Here is a 12,159-nt window from a genome sequence, read left to right as displayed (position 1 = left end):
CATTTTATGGCCAATGGTTGTGACTGTGACCAAGTTTAAGGAGGTGGAGGCTGGTGGGAGGAGCTATATGAGGACTGGCTCATTGTAATGGCTGGAATACATGGAACAGATTCAAACATGTGGTTTCCATGTTTGATATTGTTCCATGTTTTCCCATTCCAGCCATTACAATGAGCCCAACCTCCTATAGCTCCTCCCACCTGCCTCCCTTGGTTTAGGGTAAACCAGAGCTTTATATTCCCAAGGCTCTCTCTGGGATACAGGCTATATTCAATGCACCTGCCTCTCCATCTAATCAAGAAAATCCAGAACAAAACGGGCACTTTTTAGATGGTCCCTTTATTTGGGAATTCCGTCTGCGTGGTAACACCCAAGCCTTAATGCGCCTGCGCTGCTATGGAAATGCGGAAGATGACTTGTCACTGTTGTTGTGGAAGCTGTCAGGCACGTGAGCTGTGCTACGTCGTCGTAAGTGATAATAGGCGATATGTCGGCTGATACTCCTCCCAAGGTACTGAAAATGCACAACTTGTGGAATATCTTTGCGTCAGTTTTTTCGTATTCAGATGTATCTATCAATAAATGTGAATATAACTGTGGATGGAGTAGAGTCCGTTGATACAGACGCTTGATCTTCCCCACTGTTGGTGGTTTCCATCAGCTGTTTTTCTTTCTTGCTAGCTAACGTAACGTTAGCTGGCTTACCGCCCACAATGCCACGAAAACATATCAATATATCTCGGTAGTTGAATTTATGACCTCGTGTTGTACTCTGTTTCCGGTTTCAAGTTGCAAAAAACATCAATTAATCGGCCGAGTGTTTACCCAATTAGCATCTTACTAACGTTACCTAGCTAGCTCATTGCTGGTCTATAACACTAACTAGTTACAGTAGTTTGTTAGCTAAACTGGCTGGCTATTTGGTTCAGTTATGGATTCCCTAGCTAGCCATCTAGCTACCCTCCCACTAAAATGACTGGTTTTCGAAATTGCTCTTAGTAGTACATCTTATACCGCACTGTTCTTTCTGAGATCGCTACCTCTGTCACATGAGAGCCTAACTGACCAATGAACGCAAATGTCAATAATGATGTTTCAGTGGACATCCGTATCCAACGGTCTCGTTGTTGTAGTTGGCAAGTGCACTTATATGTAACGTGTTACTATACTGCTAGACAGTGGTGGAAAAATGATCCACTTGTCATACTTGAATAAAAGTAAAGAAACTACTTGAGTAAAATGATTTGGTTTTAAATATACTTAATTAAGTATCAAAAGTATAAATCATTTAAAATTCCTTATTAATCAAACCAGGCAGCAGCATTTTCTTGTTTTTTATATTTACAGATAGCCAGGGTCACACTCCAACACTGACATTATTTAAGCAATAAGGCACGGGGGGGTGTGGTATATGGCCAATATACCACGGCTTAGGGCTGTTCTTATGCACAACGCATCACGGAGTGCCTTGACACAACTTTTAGTCATGATATATTGGCCATATACCACACCCCCTCGTGCCTTATCGCTTAAATAATGGCTGAGTGGTGGAGTGTGACCTGGCAATCTGTAAATAAATGGCTGTCAGTAAAAATACATATTTTGTCATATCCGTGGTATATGGGTAGGGCTGTTCTTAGGCAAGACGCAACGCGTGGTATATGGTCCGATATACCACGGCTGTCAGCCAATCAGCAATTATAAACTGGGTGGTTCGAGCCCTGAATGCTGATTTTGGCTGAAAGCCGTGTTATGTCGCACGTTGAGTCGTGCCTAAGAACAGCCCTTAGCCATGGTCTATTGGCCATATACCACACCCCCTCGGGCCTTACTGCTTAAACAAAGCATGTGTGTTTAGTGAGTCCGCCAGATCAGAGGCAGTAGGGATGACCAGGGATGTTCTCTTGATAAATGCGTGAATTGAAACATTTTCCTGTCCTGCTAAGCATTCAAAATGTAACAAGTTATTTTGGGTGTCAGGTAAAATGTATGGAGTAAAAAGTACATTATTTTCTTCAGGAATGTAGTGAAGTAAAAGTTGTCAAAAATATGAACAGTAAAGTACAGATACCCCAAAAAACTACTTAAGAAGTACTTTAAAGTATTTTTAATTGAGTACTTTACCCCACTGCCAACTATTGTTGGCCAATATTCTTAGTAATAGTGAGGAAGAATAACATGTAGAATGTCAATGGTAGGCTTTTAAGGCAATATAAAAACACATAGCTAGCTAAGCTGTTTGGAAATAATATCACCTATTCATATTCCTGCTGTATTGTCTTTTTCTTCAGGTGTTATTTGAACATGAAGGTGTTTTCATTCACTCAAATACTGAAGACAGTGAAGAGCAAGATCTGCTTGTTTCTGGGTTCCTACGGATTATTGATAAGGTATCAGTTGTTGATTGTATTTATAATATTTAATTGCTGGTTGCATGATTGCTTATTGTGTTTTTAATGATTACCAGGATGGTGAAATCATCGTGGAATACAAACCCTTGGAGGACACTGTTGATCCATCCAACATGCTCTGTGCTGGCAAGGTTTGACATTTTCTTTAAAAAAAAAAAATGTTTTACTCACTGAAATGCTACCCAGTTGTTCAGCAGCAGTGTACATTTACCACCATGTAAATTGGATGGAAAACCGGTAATGCGTTTCAGATCACAAGTGTTAAGGGTATTATCTGATGCATCTTTATAGAAGATTTGTGTGTATTTGTCAAAGTTTTCAACAATGGCTGATAGGGATAGGCTTCACAAACAACCGCCTTTCAATAACTTTCCCATTAACATTGTTTAAGATTCAGAAAATTCCAGAACTCTAACAGTTAGCAGCACCTTTCACACATCTGTTTTAAGATTCTAGAATTTGAATGATAATGATAGGTAAAGGCTTGAATCATGTTGTTAACGAGGCAAATCCATTCCATTCCCCCAGGATTCCAGCTCAGTGATGGAGTGGGCCTATTGTCCTGGGGAAGAGAGGTCGTCACCTCAGCAGGCCGTGGTGCTGGAGCAGCAGCAAAGCTACGAGACCGAGTGGGACATGATCAACGCAGTCTCCTTTCCCAAGAGGAAACCCTGCTCCAACGGAGAGGGTGGGTGAACAATTGGGTGCATTCGTTGTAGCTCGCCCAGGACCACGGTTGGAATGCAATACATCCTACATGTAACATGAGCTTTGTTGCTGAGGCTTCCTTCAGACTTATTCACTCAACACATGAGTTCATTTACAGCAGAAGTTGACTAATAGTGAGTCACTCACTATTACTCACTACTCAAGTAAAAGTCCAAAAGCAATTGGTTTTAAATATACTTAAGTATCAAAAGTAAAAGTATAAATCATTTCAAATTCCTTATATTAAGCAAATCAGGCAGCACTGTTTTTTATTTATTTTTATTTATTTTTTTACAGGTGGCCAGGGTCATACCCCAACACTCATACATTATTTACAATTATAAATGCTGATTGGCTGAATGCTGATTGGCTGAAAGCCGTGATATTTCAGGATGTCATTGAAATGTGTTTCTTGTATATCCCCCTGATATATATATGAAAGAATGATAATCTCTTGCCAAGGTTTGGGCTTTCCTTTGTCAATCTCCACTTTTGGTTTATTAAGGACTGAACTTAGTTTAAATTGCATGTTGACTTAACAGATAATGTCAGAATGAAACTTTGGATTCATTCCTTTGCTTTCTTCCAGGTGCATTGAACCACACGCATGAGAAAAGCAAGTGGTCCTTCACCTTCAGTGTGTGGGACTTGAGGTCTATCACAGTGAAGGAGGAGGGCTGGTCCCGTCTGGTTTTCGGAATGAAGGAGCCATCCACCTCACTGCCATCCCTCCACTTCCACCAGGGGGGTAGTGAAGGCTTCCTTGACTGCCTGAGGAGATACATCATAATCACAGAGTGAGTCTCTGTGTCTGGTCTGCTAAACTAGTCTGCATGGTCCAACTGGCTCTGAAATGGAAAATAGTGGTTTGACGATTAATCAATCAAATTGATTTATCAGCAGTTGTCACAAAGTGCTATATTGTAGACACCAAATAGCCAAAGAGCCAGCAGGAGCAGACGTGGTCAGTGAAAAGTTGTTAGAAAGAAGAGACCTAGAGAGGAACAAGGATCAGACGTTGATTTATTCTGATTCCATCCAATACCGTGGTTATTGCAGGAGTACAATTTTGTTTCCAAGTGGAATCGTGGATGCTAAATGATCTCTGACAATGTTATGTAGGCCAGGTAATGTTACCGTAGTGGATGCAGTGTAGTGTATCACCAGCAGAGGGAGCTTCTGAGCCCATTTGAATCACAGGTTGATTATTTTCTTTATTACTACTCCAAAGGACAGTGAATGAGTGACAGTGTGGACAATGACTCAGTATAAAGACACTGTATGAGTGTGTATGTTTACAGACAGTCTAAGAAAACAGTAGTTACACAGTAGCATCAATCCTATTTGTGAGACTTTCTTAGACTGGATTACAAAAAGAAAACCAGCCCCGTCGCGGATGTTGACGTCTTGCTGCCAGACAAATGAAACAACTTTGCGCGCTTTGAGGACAATAGTGCCACCGACGCAGCCCGCTACCAAAGACTGTGGGCTCTCCTTCTCCGTGGCCAACGTGAGTAAAACATTTAAACGTGTTAACCCTCGCAAGACTGCCGGCCCAGACGGCATCCCTAGCCGCGTCCTCAGAGCATGCACATACCAGCTGGCTGGTGTGTTTACGGACATATTCAACCAATCCCTATCCCAGTCTGTTGTCCCCACATGCTTCAAGATGTCCACCATTGTTCCTGTTCCCAAGAAAGCTAAGGTAACTGAACTAAATGACTATCGCCCCGTAGCACTCACTTCTGTCATCATGAAGTGCTTTGAGAAACTAGTCAAGGATCAGATCACCTCCACCCTACCTGTCACCCTAGACCCACTTCAGTTTGCTTACCACCCCAACAGGTCCACAGACAATGCAATCGCCATCACACTGCCCATCTGGACAAGAGGAATACCTATGTAAGAATGCTATTCATTGACTACAGCTCATCTTCAACACCATAGTACCCTCCAAACTCATCATTCAGCTTGAGACCCTGGGTCTTGACGTTGCCCTGTGCGACTGGGTCCTGGACTTCCTGATGGGCCACCCCGTCAGGTGGTGAAGGTAGGAAACAACCTCTCCACTCCGCTGATCCTCAACACTGGTGCCCCACAAGGGTGCGCTCTCAGCCTTTGCCTGTACTCCCTGTTCACCCATGACTGCGTGGCTATGCACGCCTCCAACTCAATCATCAAGTTTCCAGACGACCCTACAGTGGTAGGCTTGATTACCAACAACGAAGAGATGGCCTTCAGGGAGGAGGTGAGGGCCCTCGGAGTGTGGTGCCAGGAAAATAACCTCTCAACGTTGACAAAACAAAAGAGATGATTGTGGACTTCAGGAAACAGGCGCTTCCATCCAGAAGGCGAGGTCAGTACAGGTGCATCAACGCTGGGACAGAGAGATTGAAAAACAGCTTCTACCTTAAGGCCATCAGATTGTTAAACAGCCATCACTAGCACAGAGAGGCTGTTGCCTACACAGACTTGATATCATTGGCCACTTTAATAAATGGAACACTAGTTACTTATAATAATGCCACTTTAAGAATGTTTACATATCTCACATTACTCATCTGTATCCTGTATCCTTCACTATCTATTCTTTATCTATTGCATCTTAGCCGCTCTGTCACTGCTCATCCATTTATTTTATACTTATATATTCTCATCCCATTCCTTTACTAGATTGTGTGTATTAGGTTTTGTTGTGGAATTTGTTTAGATATTAGGTTTTGTTGTGTAATTGTTAGATATTACCTGTTAGATACAGCTTCACGGTCGGATCTAGAAGCATAAGCATTTCGATACACATGGTTAGCAGATGTTATTGTGAGTGTATGTGACCAATAAAATTTGATTTGGTTTTGAGGGATAAATGCCAAAATTACCTCTTGTAGCAATGCCCACCATTAGACCAGGGGTTAATTGGTAGGTACAATTGCTTAAGCTACCTGTGTTTTTCCTTTTTTGGGCTCTGACAAAGTATTTTTTTTATCAGCTGAAACACTGGACTTTTCATGGTGTTTCTTATCTATATGCTAATGCTAGTGATTTGCATAAGGTGTATAGCAAACAGTTGGTTTCCCTCTCCTGGTCCCCTCTTCTGTCTGACTGACTGATGTTGGGGTTAGCGGGCAGTTTCTCCTCATGAAAGAGTCTGGTTTTCTGTTTGAGGCAAATATCACAACAGATAATTCCCCCTATATAGAGGCACTGTGCTCCTCTATCGCAGTCAGAGCAGATAGCTGTTATTAAAGTTCTTATCATGGCTTTTCATAATGAAATTGTTTGGATTAAGTGCCGGCCGGCCATTTTCAGCCAGGCGTCTGGTTAGAACTGAAAACAGGCGATGAATGACATCACATCCTGTACCATGCCTTGTCTCACATTGTATATCTTATTTTTGTATGATTAATCCTTTATTAATTGACGTGAATTTGAATAATATTGAGGCTTTCATGGGCTTTGCATGACAAAGAAATCCCTCACGTTTTTGAGGTATAGGGTATATGTTGTGTTCTGTCCCTCCCCTCATATAGAATGCCTTTATCTGAAATAGAGCTCACTTGATAGGGATGGATCTCTACTTAGGCTGATGACAACAAATACATATTTTTTTAATTCTCTATTTCCTCATGTTTTCAGGGCCCCAGATGATGAAACCTGCCTGCTGGTCAGCACTCCCAACCGAGCTCTCTCTCAGTCCTTCGAGAACCTTCTGGACGACAACAACTACGGCCTTGTTACTGTATGTGTCGTACATATACCTGTTATACGAATGGCACTTACCTGTATGGAAAAAAACTTACTGTAGCAAAACGGTTTGCACAGAATTTAGTTTTTGTTATTAGATTAGTTCAGGTAGTACATCTCTGTTTCAGTGAGTTTTTTTTTTTACCTCAGTTTGGTTGCCTAATTATTTTGACCCTGTTTCCCCAACAGAAGCTGAAGAAGGATCCCTATGTGACGACGTTGGGCGGCTTCTCCAAGGTCACCAACTACATCTTCGACGCGTTCCGCGGCCCCGAGCTGGAGCAACAGCAGCGGCAGCCCCATGAGGAGGTAGCTGACCTGGACATCCTGGGACTGGGAGAGGTCATCCCTGGCCTGGAGATCAACCAGCAGGAGGAACCTGGCTTTGAGGTTATCACCAGGGTGAGTAATACATAAAAACTACGGGACCATTCTATGCCTACATTATCTTTATTTCATGACTTTACTTGTGTCTTGCACCTGGACGTTGCTGTATGTGCGTACACTACATCTGATGTGATTAGTGAGTAGGGGATCCCCTGGTCTGACTATGGCTTTATCTTCCGAGGCAAGCCAGCAGCTGGATGCAGGGTGTAATGATAACGGCTGGTGGCACAATAGGTGTTTGGTCTCCAGCTGGGGTTTGTCTTTTAACGTGGTTACAGTGCAGAAGAGTGCATGGTCTTATTGGTTGCCGTTCTGTTCTGTCTATCTCAGATGGACCTGGGCGCCAGGCCAGAGGTAACCAGGAGGGAGCCACTGTCTGCAGAGGACTGGGCTAAGCACCAGGACCAGGAAGGAAGGGTGAAAAATGTCCCTCAACTCAAGAAAATCATATTCAAAGGCGTACGTTGAGTTTTGAGGGGATTTGTAAAATTACCAGAATGATGAAGCACCTTCTCTAGTAAATCTCCAGCCAAACTCTCTGGGACAGTTTCCCAGACACAGAATAAGCCTAGTACGGGACTAAAAGGCACTTTAAATGGAGAATCTCTATTGAACATGCTATTTAGCCCAGGGCTAGGCTTAATGTGTGTCCGCCAAACAGACCTTCTAGATACATTGGTGTGGTAACTAACTATCCATAAAAATTCTGGGTATGTCTGTAAAGTGATTCCTGTTAATGTTGTGCTGATCCTGCAGGGATTGTGCCATGCAGTGAGGAAAGAGGCCTGGAAGTTTCTGCTGGGGTATTACACCTGGGACAGCACCTATGATGAGCGGAAAGGCCAACAGAGGAGGAAAACGTATGTGTGCTTTACCAAGAGAGACATTATATATGAAACGGACATGTTTTTCTTTTAAGACAGGAATAGCCAAATGCAGATTTTGAGCGGTTTCATTACCATCAAAGTGGCTGTTCTTACCATGAAGGTCATAAGGCCTTTGTTAACCAGCAGAGCCATATGTGATTGTGAAATATCAGCAAAGTAAAATGTAATTCTGAAGATATTCTCTTCCCTCTCTTGCTTCCCCCTGGTGAATAAGGGATGAGTACTTCAGGATGAAGCTCCAGTGGAAGTCGGTGAGTGAGGAGCAGGAAAGGAGAAACTCCAGGTTAAGAGACTGCAGGAGCCTGATAGGTAATATATATATATATCTACCCTGCTGTCTTAGGAGAGTTGTTGTTGATGATTCATTTCAAATCAAATGTTATTGGTCACATACACGTGTTTAGCAGATGTTATTGCGGGTATAGTGTAATGCTTGTGCTTCTAGTTCTGACAATGCAGTAATATCTACAAGTAGTATCTAACAATTTCACAACATATACCCAATGCACACAAATCTACAAGTCATTTTAAGCCTATTGGCTTTTGTCTGTTTCATCACTTGTGTTGTTTTTACTGTTAAATGTGTTGTGATTTTAAATGCACTTTTAGATACATTTTGTTCAGGGATGCATCTGTAATGACTGCCTTAGCATGGTGTACCATTCCTGAACTAGGCGTTGTATGGTTCTTTATTTATCATCTGTGAATGTGTTGTCTTCTCAGAGAAGGACGTGAACAGAACAGACAGAACCAACAGGTTCTATGAAGGCATAGACAACCCAGGCCTGGTGTTACTACATGACGTCTTGATGACGTACTGCATGTATGATTTTGATCTGGGTAAGTTATAGCATTATTGCCAAGACGTGCAGCAGAGATGATCATTTATATGTGAATGAAAAGGTTATCTGATTGGCATAGATGCAATCGATGTCCCTTATTAAGAAATTATTGTAATTTACCTGTGGTAACAGCAATCATGAGCTGATAACTGCATATCAGTGCGGTTTTTGTTACGATCACCTTAATTAACGTTGTGGGAATATTTCCTTGTACTTGTCTCCAGGTTATGTTCAGGGTATGAGTGACCTCCTCTCCCCGATCCTCTATGTGATGGACAACGAGGTGGATGCCTTCTGGTGTTTTGTCTCCTTCATGGATCAAATGGTGAGTAATCAGATTAGCTTTGTTTTGTCTGCTGCTGATAGTTTAGTTTTGTTTCGTCAATGTTAACTTTGATGTGCCTGAGTGTGACCCTTTCATGACTCAACCATAACGTGTGCGTGTACGCGCGCGCAGCACCAGAACTTCGAAGAGCCGATGCAGGGCATGAAGACTCAGTTGATCCAGCTCAGTACTCTGTTGAGGCTGCTGGACCTGGCCTTCTGGAACTACCTCGGTACGTAACACAACTCAAACATTCACCTGTTTAGGACCAACTTACAAAAGTATTATATACTTTTATATATTTTTATTTTGCATGAAGCCATAAAGATTGAGGCAAATCCTGAAAAGAAAACTAAGCAAATATGCAGATTATCAACCAATACCAATAGTATTTTATAGTTTTAATTTAGTTAAAAACAACAACCTATCTTTGAAAAGGAAGTAGCGACTGACTACCATCCTTGGTCCCATCTGATTTCTCCTCATCAGTGTTTTGTTTTGGTTCCTCCAGAGTCACAGGATTCAGGTTACCTGTATTTCTGTTTCCGGTGGTTACTGATCCGCTTCAAGAGGGAGCTCAGTTATCCAGATGTCCTTCGTCTGTGGGAGGTGAGTGCTGTTCATCCATCGACCTATCAGCGTATGTGTCTCCCTTGTAATTTAGGGGGAAGTCAATCTGTCAGTCTCGCGCTTATGAGATTTATTTAATGATTCAAGTTGATGCTTTTATTACTTTTCTTTTTGACTTCATGGTTTATCTTTATGCATTCTGATGGATCTTGTTAATAAGACTTCCTGGTTCTGCTCAGGTCATGTGGACTGGCCTGCCCTGCCAAAACTTCCATCTGCTGGTGTGCTGTGCCATCCTAGACTCAGAGAAAAGGAAAATCATGGAGGAAAACTACGGCTTCAATGAGATCCTCAAGGTAACAGCTGTTATTTGCAAGTTTCAACTGGTTTGTCAGTTGAGTTCTTTTTTTAATCAGACATATTTTCAAGGTGGGCTGTTTGGAGTGTTTTCTAAGTTATTTAGTTTTAAATGTAATTTTTTTGTATGTTATCACAGCACATCAATGAACTATCAATGAAGCTGGACATTGAAGAAATCCTTCACAAATCAGAGGCTATTTGTATGCAGATCAGAAGTTGTAAGGTACAGTATGTTCAATGATTGCTATTTATTTATACTTTCAATTAAGTCAATAAACTGCAGATTCATAATTACATATTGGTTGTATATATATACATTTTCTTATTTCATTTCCTTTCAGGATTTGCCTCATTCAATAAGTGAGATCCTGGGATTCAACACAGAAAGCACATTTCCCAGATTAGAAGGGAGGGAGTTTGGAACTCTTGATTCACCTCAGTCCCCCATACCCACACAGAGACAGGAGGTCTTCTCCAATGGTCACAACAGACATTACAGAGAACCCCCTACTCACAACGGCTGCAAAGTCTCCTTCATATCATAGTGAACAATTTCATTCACACAGACTTTGCAATGTCCACATACCAGAAAGAGTATTTTGGATTCAGTTATTGGATAAGTTTGTAACTGAAACCAGTTTATCAAGTACCCTTAAGAAGAAATTTGAAGCGAAAAGAATGTAAAAATGATTTCAAATTGTATTGTTTTTGTAATTTCTTGTACCATATTGTCTTTCATTGAAATGGTAAGTCATTCCTTCAATCCTTGCTAAGGATATTTTGTAAAGACGGGCAAGGTGAGTTTGCATTGTAAAGTAATAATGTGCTGTTTTTTATTTAAACTATAACCTTTTCCTGAGTCATGCACACAAGTATTAAAATATAGTCCTGGGATTTCAATGTTTATTGATTCAAAATTTGAAAAGTTAAGGAAAGGCTACAGAGTTAAGATTTGTCTGAATATTAATTTGGTAGTAAATGACAAAAGGCTGTGCAATATGTGTTGTCTTGACGCTCTGTGATAATAAGACACTTTTAAAGATTAAAATATTTAGAACAAAACAACAACCAACATGTCCTTGTTACTCAGCTTTCCCAGTAAATAAAAATATAGCCTTTGATTGTGTACTCAAACTCCAGTACCAATGCATGTATTTAGGTTCATAAGATTGGACCTTTTCTTAGTGATGAAAGATTTAATTTTAACTCTCATTTCATATGTATCTGGTACTATATTGATAAAGCCTCTTGAGTAGAAGGATCAGGTCCCACCTCGGAGACGTGGCCCAAAAATACTATTTGAGCAAGGTTGGGTCCGGTCCACCCACATCACTTGTACGTAACATTTTCCTGTAAGACTTTCTTTGACCATATTTGGCAAAAACTAAACCTGATTTTTGGGCTCCAAAATATCAATGATATTACAATTTTGTTGACTGGTTATACCATAGTATTAAAAAATTATGTTTTGCTTGTTTTCCAGCAATTTGAATTGTGGACTGTATCTAGCCCAGGAAGAAAACAGTAGTGAGTTCTTCAGAACTCATTGAGTTGTGGACTAATACTTAAGGCAATAAAAGCAGTTCTTTTAAGATTTATTTCAATTTATCCTGTTGATATGTGACTGATCGTGTTACATGTGTTGTCATTTCCCAACTTTTTTTAGCCAAATTACTAAGAATAGGATGTATTTCTACTGTTTTGAAATACTCTTTTTAGTGATTTGCCTACAAATTTGTCATCTCATAGTTTGATAATGCACTTGACCTCGGATTAAGAATACGTCTCTATCTTCACTTGAAAATGAATAGTTCAGTTAAAATGAATGTACGGTAGTGTGTGTGCACTGATAACAGATCCGTATTTACAAGAACTGTTTCCTGTCACTTTAGGCATTGTCCTAATTCACATGGGGATATAGCTTTTGT

At 40.9% G+C, this 12,159-nt stretch overlaps 1 protein-coding gene across 1 annotated transcript; it reads left to right on the top strand.

The window, feature by feature from the left end:
- The first annotated feature begins 411 nt into the window (after window positions 1-411).
- LOC120066333 (TBC1 domain family member 15-like) lies at window positions 412-11,299 on the top strand. Its single transcript, XM_039017644.1, has 17 exons — window positions 412-511; window positions 2,292-2,390; window positions 2,468-2,542; window positions 2,940-3,099; window positions 3,709-3,916; window positions 6,753-6,855; window positions 7,050-7,262; window positions 7,578-7,706; window positions 8,004-8,107; window positions 8,349-8,443; window positions 8,858-8,974; window positions 9,201-9,301; window positions 9,434-9,533; window positions 9,813-9,910; window positions 10,111-10,227; window positions 10,368-10,454; window positions 10,573-11,299. Exons 1-17 carry the CDS (start codon window positions 488-490, stop codon window positions 10,774-10,776), a joined length of 2,034 nt encoding a protein of 677 aa, XP_038873572.1. The 5' UTR covers window positions 412-487; the 3' UTR covers window positions 10,777-11,299.
- The last annotated feature ends 860 nt before the right edge of the window (window positions 11,300-12,159 follow it).

Source organism: Salvelinus namaycush, chromosome 21 (assembly GCF_016432855.1).
Source record: "Salvelinus namaycush isolate Seneca chromosome 21, SaNama_1.0, whole genome shotgun sequence".
NCBI classification, from domain to species: domain Eukaryota; kingdom Metazoa; phylum Chordata; class Actinopteri; order Salmoniformes; family Salmonidae; genus Salvelinus; species Salvelinus namaycush.
Note: the sequence above shows the minus strand (reverse complement) of the source record. Positions and strands in the feature narration are given on the sequence as shown.

Excerpts from the sequence above, each read along its gene's own strand:
- LOC120066333 (XM_039017644.1), top strand. The coding sequence starts at position 488 with ATGTCGGCTGATACTCCTCCCAAG. Across the intron at positions 2,391-2,467 it reads TCCTACGGATTATTGATAAG|GATGGTGAAATCATCGTGGA; the intron begins GTATCAGTTGTT and ends AATGATTACCAG. Across the intron at positions 10,455-10,572 it reads TGCAGATCAGAAGTTGTAAG|GATTTGCCTCATTCAATAAG; the intron begins GTACAGTATGTT and ends ATTTCCTTTCAG.